General features: G+C 28.0%; 1 protein-coding gene and 1 non-coding gene across 4 annotated transcripts; one reads left to right on the top strand and one right to left on the bottom strand.

Annotated features, from left to right (window-relative positions):
* Window positions 1–6,695: 6,695 nt before the first annotated feature.
* LOC107164328 (putative Golgi apparatus membrane protein-like protein CG5021) lies at window positions 6,696–10,094 on the top strand. 3 transcript variants are annotated; one of them, XM_015512113.2, is made up of 7 exons: window positions 6,696–6,994; window positions 7,090–7,154; window positions 7,666–7,820; window positions 7,943–8,022; window positions 8,432–8,590; window positions 8,674–8,805; window positions 9,940–10,094. In XM_015512113.2, the coding sequence occupies exons 1-7, from the start codon at window positions 6,992–6,994 to the stop codon at window positions 10,012–10,014; spliced, it is 669 nt and encodes a 222-aa protein (XP_015367599.1). In that variant the 5' UTR covers window positions 6,696–6,991; the 3' UTR covers window positions 10,015–10,094. The 3 variants fall into 3 exon arrangements, with proteins under 3 accessions (XP_015367599.1, XP_015367617.1, XP_015367608.1); XM_015512131.2 differs by having other exon boundaries at window positions 6,699–6,994; window positions 8,477–8,590; XM_015512122.2 differs by having other exon boundaries at window positions 6,700–6,994; window positions 8,465–8,590.
* Window positions 10,095–11,518: 1,424 nt separating this feature from the next.
* On the bottom strand, window positions 11,519–11,611 carry TRNAI-UAU (transfer RNA isoleucine (anticodon UAU)). The gene is given in 2 exon segments: window positions 11,519–11,554; window positions 11,574–11,611. It is a non-coding gene; the product is annotated as a tRNA-Ile (tRNA).
* Window positions 11,612–14,492: the final 2,881 nt, after the last annotated feature.

Below are 14,492 nucleotides of genomic sequence, written 5' to 3'. Positions count from 1 at the left end.
CTGGGATTTATAATAATAATTCTTTGTCCATCTTTTATCGCAGATATCTTCATCGTACAAGGAAAGATTTGTTGCTCTTCTTTTATTAAAAATATGTTAGCATGGCAACTTCATTGAATTATAAAAAGCACAAGAGCAAGAAATTAGGGAAGTACTTTCTAAAATCTTAGTTTTGTTAGAACATGACAGACCTTTTTTTTAATAATTAGGTATATGCATAAGGTGTTAAAAGCATGCTATATTTATATTCATCGCTATTTTCAATTTTTTTAGTTGGTAGTTTTTGTACTAAACTAATTGTTTTACTGTACCTTTCTGACCGAACACACTTAATTACTACAAATAACTGTTTAAAAAATTTGGAAAGATTTGAAAAATATGGTATAACCGATTTTAATTTGGAATTAAAACTTTTGAGCCTATTATTTGTGGTATTTAAGAAGTTACCACTTTGAAATTTTAAGCCAGTAACCCTTTCTTCGCGGTTATCAAGCCAATTCTTTGCAAAGTACATTTTGACTTGATGAGGGGCCTGATTTAAAAAAATGGTCTGTATCTCCTGGTATTCTTTTTCATTTTTGCAGAAGCATTACTGTTCTATCAGCTTTTTACTACTATCTCGTTCATCTGGCGTTATACCTAATTTTTCACAGGTGATTTCTCTGTTAAATGTTCGTAGAGTGTGGAATAGGCATATCGCAAGACGAGACGTTGGGAACAATGATTTAATGACAGAACGCTCTTTCATGTCTTTATCTGTAACAAATACTCTCGTATTTGAACAGGCTGGATTGCATTCTTTAAACTTATTAAAGAGCCAATGTAATGTGTCTCTCTGTTCATTCACTAGCAATCCAAGAGTAGCTATCTCACTTTGGCCATTACCATCCTCAATCAATAACACCTACAGCGGAATTCTCATGTCCACCAGCTTTTAAGTAGCATCAGCACAAACCATCTATATAAAAATATTTAATATAATTTCAACAGATTAATTTAAATTACTATTTCAATTTTATAATCACTTCAGGAAATGCTCGAAATTCTTCTTTCATCCTTAAATCTTGAAAAAACATGCCTAAAAAGTTGCCATCATTGTCTGTCAACATGACAACCATATATATTTTTGACATCTTCTACCGTGTCTTCAAAACTTTTCACACATTTTCGTTTCTCTAGAAAATGGAACATTCCATGGTATAAATCTAGTTTAGCATCCCCTCGAATTTTCGATTTTTTTTTTAAACCTATGAAGTTCGACGAGTTTAGAACGATGATGCAAAATTAAATTTTCGGAAATGATTAGTTTTGAAGTTATAGACTTGCGAAGTTCACGATTTTCACGATTTACTCATACACAACGCTCTTATAACAAATTATTTTTTTTGGAAAAACAGGTATTTCAACGAATTTAGAACGATAGTGCCAAAATAAATACAACATAACTTACCCTGTGACCTACTTGAGGTGGTGTTGCATAGCAAGTCGAGGGATATTTTCGATTTGCGGAGCGCAGCGACGAATGCCGCTAGCAAGGCATCACTGCCCACATTATAAAAACGTTAAAATAGTGATTTAATAAAATATATTCTTTTTCTTTCTTATATAAATACTTAGAAACCATACTGTTATAACTTATCTTTAATATTGTAATCCCCTTTAAAAAAAAAAAATGTTGTAAAAATCTTAAACCATGTAAACATACCACAACTGTAACTAATGGCCATGTAGTTGCCGAGTTTTTATTTGATCAATAAAAAAAAAAAAAAAAATATATTCTTAATCTAACAATATTATAAAATAATTTGTAACCATAATGTTTTTTTATACTTAGTGATAAATCGTTTTATTTTATTTAATTAAATAAGTACATTTAACATTGCGTGCAAGAGTATAGAATCGAAAATCGTGAACTTCGCAAGTCTATAACTTCAAAACTAATCATTTCCGAAAATTTATTTTTACACCATCGTTCTAAACTCGTCAAAATACATAGGTTTCAAAAAAAAAAAAATCGAAAATTCGAAGGGGTGCTAAACTAGATTTGTTCCGCGGTTACATATAATATTCAAGGGCTCCCCTTGAAAATAAAGCCAACCCCCAAAATGTTCCCCCAGAGCAATTTTATATACAGTATACACTATTCAGCCATACAGGGTGTAACAGAAAAACCTGATAAAAAATATAAATATATGACAACATTTTTTAATATCATATAATGAGTAAATAATTTAAGAAATTTACTCATGTTAGCAAATTCTCAAAAATCATATTAAAAAAAAAGTTATTATAGGTTCCAAATTAATCTAACCAAAAAAATATTGAATTTTAGAAAAATTATAAAAAATAAATTACTTGGCTTAGATAAACTTTTTATAGTTATAATTTTTCTCATAATCGAACTCACAGATAGGCTATTTGAATTTATCCAAAAAATTTTTAAATAAATTTAAATTTTTTTATTTTCAATACTAAAAAATTTAATTATACATGTAGCGCTTAATAAAAGAAAAACAAATAGGTATTAATTTTAACAAATGTTGTTCCAAAAGTCAATTCTATATGTTACACTTTTTGTTCTTATATATGCTTATAATATAAAATGTACATAATAATATGGATTATAGGTATTATAGTAATGATTGTGTATTTATAATATTAATAATACATTGTAGTCTTATAATAATTCTAATAAAAGCATACACCTTTTTTTACTCGGCAAAGCTTATAATATGTCGTCAGAAATGACGAAATTATTATTTTAGACTCTTTAGAGGTTAACTATTATTTTATAAAATATAATCTTTAATACTCAGGTATAATGTATAGCTTTCTTATGGTAAAAAATGTTTAGTTGTTTCAAAGAATGCTCCCTATAAACATACAATTATACCTCTTTATAATATTAATATATGACACACGGACATCTTATGGCAAAGACAGATCCACCCCTTTGCCCAACATGCAATACAAACTACTCCATCAAACATATCATCATCCACTGCCCAAACTTCAACGAAGCTAGAAAAGATTTCAACATCCCAGACAACCTGTACGAAGCAATTGGTCCATTTTCAAACTTTCATAGCATAATTTTATACTTTAAAAAAATAGAATTGTACAATAGCATATAATCATTTAATGTAGAAATTAACACATGTAAGCTAATAACCTATGTAGTTGATGCTTAACCAATAAAAAAAAAAATAAAATAAATATTAATATAAAAGTATAGATATAGATATTATATTGATATGTAAACTGTACACTAATACACTATACTACTTTATAATAAATAGATCCCAAGAAACTCGGGGAGTGTTATATACCTTATTTTTTCCAATCCTTATGGGCTATGGCTATATCTTGTTATAGAATGGGTCACGCCTGAATTTAATTTTGGCTCACGCAAATTGAGTATTTTTCGATTATTTAAATTACTGTCATTTGTTGCAATATTATAGATTATAAAATAGTTAGTATTTATTGGATGTAATTTTCTGTAGTATTTATCATAAAGGCTATCCGCTATTTCTTTATAATTCTAAAATTGAGTACCCAAAAATATTGTATTATATTAGAGGTATAGTTTATGGCTGAGCTTTATATAATAAAAATATTCTGCATAATATAGGAAGTCTAAGGAATGTTTAGATAATAGTTTAATAGTTCCAACCAATTAGTTTAAGGTTACCTAATTCCTCAAATTATAGTAAAATATTAATATATTATACCTAAATTATGTGTTGCCCGGCGTATTGTATAGGCAAAATAGGTACATCACAGGACACAGGTTAGTTGCAATTTATTACAAGTGTTCAGTATTGTCCATAGTGTTACATTTTACTTTATAGCAAATATTACACTACAATCGGCGATAGGAAGTATTTGTGGCAATTGGTCATAATCTAAAAATGTTCGTACACCGCTACAATCACCCAAATCCACACTCCTTGGCTTCATAGGCAAACACAAAAATATCGCCGAATATGACGAAAACCCGATAAGACGACAAGAGGTCAGTATATATTTAAAAAAAAAAAGTTTCAATTAAAACTAAATTTACAAAAAGTCATCACATCAATTACAGAATATTATTGAGTTGTCAATACAGCCAACAATAAACAATTATTTTTAAAATTAGGAATAAAGTAGACGTATTCAGAATTCACAAACTTAATATTACTTATTGTTTAGACAGACTTTATATTACCTATAGTATATAATATATAGAGAAATAACATTTAGTATTAGAAAACAGTAATAAAACTATTCAAATCTAGTAGTTAAACAATTTAAAGTTACAATAGCGAACTATGTTTTTTTTTTGTATGAAATGATTTATTGTTAAATTCAAATTAAAACTTTCTAATGGATCAGTGTGATCAATAAATAACTCAATAATGTTATCTATATACAGTTTAATTTTCAAAAATTTTTGACTTTATTTGAGTTATTTATAGACCACTGAAATTTTTATGAGAATTTTTTAGATTCTGAACCAAGTGATGAATGTATTGATTTTACAATGATGTGTTTTTTTTTGTGTGTCTGTGTACGGCATAACTAGTCGAAATAATGCTTCAATTTCAAACTTTGGGGGTGGTTTCCGATGTAAAAGTGAATATCCTTGGTGCATTATAGAGGTAAAAAGTAAAAACTTTCCATTTTCCAACAGTTTTCAAAAAAATCGAGAAAACAAAAAAAAAAAATGTATAGAAAAACGGGAATTTTTACGCAAAATCAGTTTTCGACCAAATCGATCTTTTTATATGGTTGTAATTCAAAAACTAATCACTGTAAATACTTGAAATTTTCACCAAATGTTTATGTTAGTGTTATCTATATACAGTTTAAGTTTGACTTTTTTTAAGTTATTCATAGACCACTGAAATTTTCGATTTTTTTGAGAATTTTTTTTAAAGTGTCGATAAAAAAATATTGGACAACCAAAACAACTTGAAAATTTAATACAAGGTTTCTTATGAGTTGTTCTAATTGTAGCTAAAAAAAATTAAAAATCGTTAGTCACATTTTTTTTTTATAAGCCTTTATAGTTCAAATTTTTACGAAATCTGTCGAAAACGCGAAAATTTGCAAGTAATTTTGAAGTTTAAAAATCATAAAATTTTTTGTGTTTATAACTAAGGATTAAAAATACAACACTAAGTTTTCCTTCAAATAGCTATAGAGAAAACTCGAAGCGTCGTTATAGGAAAAATTTTAAGTGCGTTTGAATTTTAAATTTTTACGAAATAGTGTTACGATAACAATTTATCCTCAAACGATTTTAAACATTTGTTATTATTCAAAAAGTATAAGTCGTAGATACATAAAAATTTTACCAGTTATTTATATTGGCATTTTCTTTACATGATTTAATTTTCAAAATATTTCGACTTTTTCTGAGGTATTTATAGACGACTGAAATTTTCAATTTTTCTGAAAATTTTTTTTTTGAAGTGTCGATAAAATTTTTTAGGCCCTATTAAGATACTTGAAAATTTAATACAAAGTTTCTCATAAGTTATCCTTAAGATGATTAAAAAATTATAAGAATACATAGGCACAATTTTTTTTTATTAGCATTTGAAGTTCAAATATTAATAAAAATTCGTCAAAACTATGAATTTTTTTTTGTGTCTGTCATCTCGTTTTGGGGCAGTAAAAGTGCTTCGATTTTTGACTTCAGAACCTTATTCGATCAGAAAGTGAATCTAGTTGGTACTTTGGTGGTCAAAAGTAAAAAATTCTTACATATTTTTCTAAATAATCGGGATAAACAAACTAAAAATTAAGGGAAAAACGGGAAATTTTACGCACAATCAGTTTTCGACAAAATCGATTTTGATGTAAATTTAAAACAAATGACCATTGATACATGAAATTTTCACCGAATGTTTTTATAAGTATATTCCATCCGCTATGAAATTTTCAAAAATTTTTGACTTATGTTGTACTATTCATAGGTATATGCAATTTTCGATAATTATTAGTTTTTTTAAAATTAATATCGATAAAAATTTATTTTTTGGGTAGAAAATATTGAAGATTTAATACAAGGCTCTTAACATTTATCGTTACAATAGCAGTTGAAAAATAAAAGAAATTCACAATTTTGAATTTTGGCAAAATACGTAATAATCACAAAAATTCACAAATTGTTTTAAGCTAGAAATTCATAAAAATTTTTTATTAGCATTTGAAGTTCAAATATTGACAAAAATTCGTCAAAACCATGAATATTTGCAAATTATTTTGTAGTTCAAAATTTATAATATTGTTTGTATTTTTATCTAAGGTTATAAAATTTAACACTTAGTTTTCCATAAGTTTTGCTTCAAATAGCTATAGAGAAAATTTGAATCGTCATTATAGGAAAAATGTTTTGAGCGTTTGAGTTTTAAATTTTTATGAAATTGCGTAATGATAACGATTTATCCTCAAACCAGGTATATGTATATCTATGATAACATAAGGTATTATGAATTATGATAACTACATGCAATGTTATTGGAAAAATTGATTAGTCAAAGGTCCACCCCTCCACCTAATGCAGCAGAGCCACGATTCGTAGGTGTGTGCGAACCACGATTAAAGATATCTTTAATCGTGGTGCGAACTGCCTGTTATCAATTTACTTATCAATTTAATTGTTATCATAAAAAAAAATTGTAGTCGTATCATAATATCCACAATCACAAATTCGTGAGTTCTTCATTGTGAAACGTCAATCGTCATATCGTGTAGTACGAATTATTATGCTTATACTAGTTGACAATATTCTTTAATTTAATAATTTACCTAAGTCGTACTCTGTCCTGAATTTTAGACCAAATAAAAATCTGCGTGATTTATTTTTATGATTACAAACGATTGTAATATAGAATAATATATCACTTTGTCTGAATACTATGTAGCCCCGCGGCCTATACACAATTTAGAGGTGCTCATTAATAACAACACAGTCTCTTGTCCACCACTTTAATAAATGGTAAGTAAATATCGTTATTATATCATCTACCTACGTGTTTTATTATTGCTTGTATTGCTTGATGGTTACTCTAATAATTGTTCTGATGACTACAGGACCCGCTCAGCGATGATACTATCCCTTTCGGAGAGGAGAACGCTGCAAACTCTACACAATTACCGTAAGTTGAATATGATATAACACACTGTATTATTCTTTGCGACTTTCAAAGTAGTTGGATTGTTCCTGATTGTTCCCATTTATTTAAAAATGAATACCAAATATTATTGTCTTATACTATCAGCCGAGTATGCCAGAACTATAAAACTTCATATAACATTTTGTCGGATACCATTCAACATTAGATAGGTGCGTTTGTCACTTGTGTTGGAGCAAACCCAACTTTGGTATCAATGAATTTACGTCCAGTTTAAACAAGTAGTTATCTCTTGGTATATTGAATAAAACAAAATCACACTAATTTACAATACCTAGTTATTTGATATTATTTGATACTGAATACCTCAGTTTTTATTTTACTATAGCCAGTCATATATTAAAATGTAATTGTTTATAAGTTTATACATTTTTTAATTGCATCCAAATTCTACAAATATCTAAATGTATCATAATATTGTTAATATATGTTTAATAACTTTTCTCTTTTAACTATTTTATTTATTTTATTTCAGGCATCCATTTGTAACCTTTTTTCACTTATTCTTCAGAGTATCTGCTGTTGTCATCTATTTTTTTGGAAGATTATTTACTGATAGCTTTATCACAATATTTGTTCTTATTATTTTATTGTTATCCATGGACTTCTGGATTGTGAAAAACATAACAGGTTAGTTATCTATATGGCTACATATTAATATAAAAATTATTTCAATGAAAATATTGAGCAATTTATTGTTTGAAAAAATTTATAGATATCTACAAACTTTAATAATTATTTTTGATCTTTAGGTCGTATTATGGTTGGTCTGAGGTGGTGGAATTATGTAGACGATGATGGAGTTTCACATTGGGTTTACGAATCACGAAAGGTGATAAATTGTTTGTTCCTTCTATCTATAATACTAACGATATTTTATCATTATTGTGTAAGAGAGTTTTCATAAATAAATGCTTAAAATTACAAAATCGGTTTCCATTTAGTGAGGCTTGTGTTGAAATTAGACCATTTACATGCTGTAATACTTTCCAGATTGCAGATTTTAAATGTATTGATTTTTCATGAAACTGTTCTAAACTTAACTTAGACTTTTATTATTAAGAAAGTATGGAAAACAACTTCTGTATGTTTTGCATATTGTTATGATGTAAGACAATAATATATTTTTATACTAAATGCTGATATTTATGTCATTACTCATTACAAATCCATCCTGTAACTCATCCTAATCTTCACTATATGTGCATTTTTATATTGATGTAATTTTTGTATACTAATAGTCAGAAAATATCATGAGTTCCCTTTGTCAACAGGGATCTGTGCAGCATCGAGTTAACTCCAGTGAATATAGAATATTTTGGGCTGGACTATGGTCCGTCACTGGAATGTGGATTTTATTCTTTATCACATCATTCTTTAGCATAAATTTTAAATGGATGGTAACTAGAACATAAATTTCATTGTGTGGGTTTGTTATTGTGATTTAATAATTATGTAATATATTTTCTGCTTTTTTTTATAGTTATTGGTTAGCATAGCGTTAACTTTGAACATAGCAAATTTGTATGGTTATATTAAATGCAAAGGAGGTAATCAAGAAAACCTGGGAATTTCTTCAATGGCTAGTAGTTTTATTTTTCAAAACATTGGAAAAGTAAGAACATTTATAAAATTAAATTCATAAGAACTTTTTTTTTTTCACTTTCCATATTACCATAACCCCAAGTTTTGTTTTATTAAAATAATTTATATAATATTTAAGAGGCTACCACACGTTGGCTCATGATTATATTTTTGGTTGGTCACATTAATTTTTAAACTATTTATATATTATTTTATACAACGAAATATTAAAATTAATATATCTAATGATAAAGTACTTAAGTAAAGTGTAAATAGAAGTATAAAATACAGTGATACAGTATTTTCCATGTTACTATATTGTTCACTGATTATCATTGATTTGATCATAATATGTGATAATTATAAATATACTAGTGACTTGAAATCACAACATTTTCAAATCGTAAGTTATCAAAAAGTGAGAAATAACAATGAAACAAAAAAAAGCTCATTATTTGTATATTGAAAGTCGACAAAATTTATTTATTTTTCAAAATGGGCCATACTGTAAACAATTTGGGAACCTATATCTTATTTTGTTATGCATACATATTTTATAGTAATTAATATATTTGGCCTAATAAACTCTTATAAAACATTAGATGATAAAACATTTTTTTTTTTTCATTAATATAGCTAAATAAAAACTATAGATTGTTCAATATTTTTGCAGAAAATGATCTCTATAATTCTTATCACGACATAGTTTCTAGTGACATGTATTTTTAGTTTGTAATAAAATAACAATTTAAACATTTGTGACGTATTTAAAATTTTACCATGACAAATAATTTTGTTTAAAAGAAACAACACACCATCATGTGTTATCTCTAATTTCCAAACGTATAAAATATCAAATTATACATCCACGCTAATAATTTTACTCAATTACTTTTAAAATAAATATTGGTATTAAAATAGATTATTTGGAATGTACATTTTGTTAAGTTGTGCATTTTTTCTTACAATAGAAACAATATAGTATGTGGTTTTGACATCATCTCAAAAATTTTAAGAAATTTATTTTATTTACTTTGAATTTATTATGTTATAATATAACTTTTGATTTCTTAACTCAGTAATTTGAATTGCATGTTTGTAAAATATATTATTCTATTCATCAATTGTATACAATTATGGTATTAATATTGTTTATAATTTCCAGGTGAGAGAAACAATGTCAAGTTTAAATAATACTCCAAGCAATCCGCCAAATTTAAAACCAACTGGTATTGTCTAACGTAAAAGAAAAAATGAATTGTTACCTTAACTGTATGGCTAAATGTAAATTATAATTATGTGAATGTACGATTATCATAACTATGTATTGTATTTTGTACACGGGTAAATAAATTATGAAGCCTAATATAAAAAAAAACATACATTACAAAAAAAGTTTAAAAACAAAAATTACATTTTGCTTTATATATAATCAAAAAATACTTAGTCAAATAATCACACATAAATAAGTATGTTATGATGTGCTATGTGTATGGGTAACTTAATTAAATAATGACAGATTTGAATAATAATTTTTCCTTTTTATAACATGATAAATTGTTTATAAATAACAATTATAATAAAAATATTTATTATTAATACACTAAATAACACTGAATTTGAAATGCATAGCTAATGGGTGTACAGTACACAATGTACATATTTAATTATTATTTTTTGTTTTGTTAAGAACAGTGAAAGGAAAAAAAAATAATTTGTAAGCATAACAATACTTATTACTTAAAAGATAAAATATTATATTTTACATATTTTGTGAGTCTTTACTAGTTACATATACTACGGGGGCAGGATTCAAGATTTGTAGGTTCTAAATATCTAACCTCCCATCCCCTTGAAATTTCTCACTTCTACTAATTTACCACCATAATCAATACATAGTGCAGATTAATTGCTATTAATTTTTAAAAAATATAAAATAAATTGTAAAGCGACAATATAACATCAAAAGTCATAGTATTACCTTTTTTTTGGCTGATAAATTTCTGCCATAATCATATCATCAACTATTACCTCATTTATTATTATATCCTTTAAACTTTAAAGGATTTATAGATGACTAGATTAAATAATCTAACCATGGACCCAATTTGAGATTAACTCTAATACTTGTTTTAACATATTATATATAAACTGTTTAGCAAAAAATAATGTAAATGTTGGTGAATTTGCCTCCCACAGGTCTGTGATTAGTCTCAGGTAAAACTCTAACCAAACTAAAATCCTGTGTGTCTACTATTGATCTCATTGATATTACCAGTGCGTAATTATGGAGGGGATATGGGATATATCCCACCCCAGCCTTTTAAAAAAAAAAATTTTAAGAGGTTGTTATTTGGAATTTTTGTATACAAATCTGATATTTTGAAAAAAATATTTGTTAGTTTTCTTAATTTTTGCATTTCGAAATTATTACTACTATCTTGGTATATTTAGGAATAAAAAATGTAATCATCAGTTATTATAAATACAGTAAACTTTGGAAACACTAAATATTGAAAAAATTATTTGAATTTCAAAATGAATGAAAAATATAATAATGTTGATTTATATCAATAGGTAAATAATAAATATTAATGGCAATAACAATAATAGACGGTGGCAGTAATAAGAAATAATAATATATTATAGTGTAGTGTTGTTCCTAATGGTGAGTTGGGGACTTTTGAGTAAAGAAACAAAGGAACAGTAAGTTACTAATGGTGGAAAAAGGTGCAAAAATATTATGGTCCAGGTGAGGCTCGAACTCACAACCCCGGCATCGCTCACGAACAACTGTCATATAAGTACCGTGCGCTAACCGATTGCGCCACTGGACCTGTTCGTCAGACGCCGATTTATACGCATTTAAGTAGTTTTGCTAACAGTTGTTACCGAATTATTTACCTAAATATCGTTATTTCAAGTTTTGTTTTACTTTTTTGTTTTTTAATGAAGTAAGTATGGTAATTTAAATGAAAAATGTCTGAATTTTGAACATTTCAAGAATTTGTGTATATAAATGAAAATAATAAAATATAAATAACCGAGTAATAATAAGTAGGCGGGTAATTAAGCTTGCTTTAATATATAATATTTTGGTGTCTAATTGACGACGGTATATCGTCACGGGACCAAAATGTTCGAGTTGCCACAAATAAAACAAAATTATGTGTGCCTGAAAGGGCGTCGGTATTTAAACAGTAACACGAATAAATGGTTGAACAGAATATTATATATATATATTTTTCAAAATACAACTATAAGTAATAACAAAACGATTTTATCGATACGTGGCACTGAACGCGTGACGAATGTGACGATGGTCGTACCACAGATTATATAAACTGTGATCGTACGAAGAAGTGAAGGTGCACTGCATAGATAATATCCTCTATATATTATTATCTATGGTGCACTGAGTGCACTGACTGCACCGAGTGCACTGCGTGTCTGCCTTAGATCATAATATATAGAGGATATACATATAGTCATATAATATGATCTAAGGTGTCTACTACATAGTAACTGTCTGGCGTCTGCGTATGCTTATCGTCTTCGGTCCCGTCGGTAGGTGGCGTTGCGGCGGCTGATAGCGGGGGTTTTGCGACGCAGGTACGTTATACAATTACGGAATCGCGGAAAAAAAGCCCAGAAAAAAAACGCAACGGAAAAAAAGTATAACAAATATAGGCAATTTTATATACGGATTACGGATACTCAAATACAAAAATAGTAGGTACAAAATAAAGTCATATAATAATAATAGTAGTCAGTGGCGCCGATCACCTAATTTATCAATGACATATGTCATAGTAGATTTTATAGCTGGGGGGGCCCCCCAGAGGTACTGTGGCCTGGTTGTGATTAGGTTGTGAAAAAATTAGGGTGGGGACAGGCCCCAGAGGGGCCTCTGAATGTACGATGTCATAATATTTTTTAAACACTTCGGCGCCACTGATAATAGTCACAGCCGGTCAGTCGACTGTAAAAATAATATAACAATAATTATAGTATAAATATTTTATTGGGTATAGTGTAATATGATATTAAATAATGAATTTATAATGAAATTAAAACTCTATGTTGTCATTCAAAAAAGTAAAAAACAAAAAATTACCTATAAGGATAAAATAGTAAAACGGCGTATAAGTGTTCACATTTATATTTATATTTCTGGACTTTTTTTCCTTAGTGTGTTTATTTTTTTGTGCTTTTTTACCGTGGCCTTTTTTTCCGCCTACCACAATAACGTTATAAACACAGAATAGATTAAATTTAAATAAAATCTATTTTGTGTTATGACGTTGTGGTAGCCACACTCTACTCCCCCCGAGGGTAAAAGGAAAAACGTACGTAATTTTTTTCTTTTTCGATGTCGGAGTTGACCGCGTAGGTGTGATCTGCCGTTGTTGGATCTTCTTTGAGTATGAAAGCAGGATTATTAAGACGGCCGACTGAAACCATGACTGCATTGGCGTTGCGTTGGATCTTGTAATTCTTGGCGTGACGTTCGAGAACGAAGTACGGTTAGGTATATAGTGTTTTATTTACATCGCAAGCAAATAAATATATAATAAATTAATCACAAGTCAAGTTGTTATACTGATTTCACTCAACCCATCTACCTCAACACAAGTCGTTCGCCCTCCTGTATGCTGGGACGCTACACTAGTATAATATTATGTCAGAATGTAGTGTAAGAGGAAGGATGTATAGTGTCTTGAATTGGCGATGGGGGTGCAGATAAGTGTATTAATAATAGTTCGGCGTCAATGTGTATAATATGATGATGGATACTTAAATTACACGAGTCATGTTGTCAGTGCTTTTATAATATTTTGCGAACAAAATAATTAATGTTAGCCGTGAATGAAAACATCCATCTCGATGTTAAAACGTCACAGCCACTGAATATTTATTTGGGTTGTCGATAAATGACCAGGTAACACAGCAAACGCAATCCATATCGGTTGTTCTATATATGCTGCAGACCGCAGATGCCGAGACATACCTAATATATACAATATAAACCGTAATATATGTAATATATATACTATGAATAACGTGAGTGAGATTTATTTTTCTCCGTTTTTGCCATATTCCAATTATTACTATTGTCACTTTGGTGGCTTGCTTTTGCTCATCTCTTGCCGGCGGGATTCACTGCAAGGCCTCTTTCTTTCTATCTATTTATATACATTTATTATGTGCAGTGTGCTGTATAGAATGAATTAGGTTGGATTATAAAAAGAAAGTTTGTGTTTGATGTACTTTGTATAATAATATAAAATACACATTCGATAGAATTTTGTTTTATTTTACAATTTGTTTATATTATAGTTATATAATAATAATAATAATAATATGTTATAGTGGATACAATAATGTTACGTTGTAAATTATAATATAATATTTACACTCGAAACGTCCTCGGTGTTCCGAAGAATATATATATTTACGATAAAAAAAACCATAATAAACATAATATTATAACGATACCTGAATAAAACTAGAACAAGCTTAATTTTATTCTTAAGAAAAACAGAATTGTACAATTTAATTTAATGTAATCATGTAAATACTAAAATACTAACAATGTAATCAAAAAATATTCGTGTACTAATGGCCTAGTTGTCGATGTATATTTCAGATCAATAATAATAATAATAAAAAAAAACTAGAACATGCTTTAGCCTTAAATCATATAGAGTGTATGCG

The sequence above is a fragment of the Diuraphis noxia genome, unplaced genomic scaffold, assembly GCF_037042655.1.
Source record: "Diuraphis noxia isolate RWA-SAM2 unplaced genomic scaffold, SU_Dnox_SAM2 contig0002, whole genome shotgun sequence".
In the NCBI taxonomy this organism is placed as follows: domain Eukaryota; kingdom Metazoa; phylum Arthropoda; class Insecta; order Hemiptera; family Aphididae; genus Diuraphis; species Diuraphis noxia.
The sequence above is the reverse complement of the archived record's forward strand: the minus strand, read 5'-3'. Positions and strand labels throughout refer to the sequence as shown.

What these genes read in the sequence shown, in the direction of transcription:
- LOC107164328 (XM_015512113.2), top strand. An exon ending in GCAAACTCTACACAATTACC is followed by an intron (nt 7,155 to 7,665) that starts GTAAGTTGAATA and finishes ATTTTATTTCAG; the next exon opens with GCATCCATTTGTAACCTTTT. An exon ending in GATTGTGAAAAACATAACAG is followed by an intron (nt 7,821 to 7,942) that starts GTTAGTTATCTA and finishes TTTGATCTTTAG; the next exon opens with GTCGTATTATGGTTGGTCTG.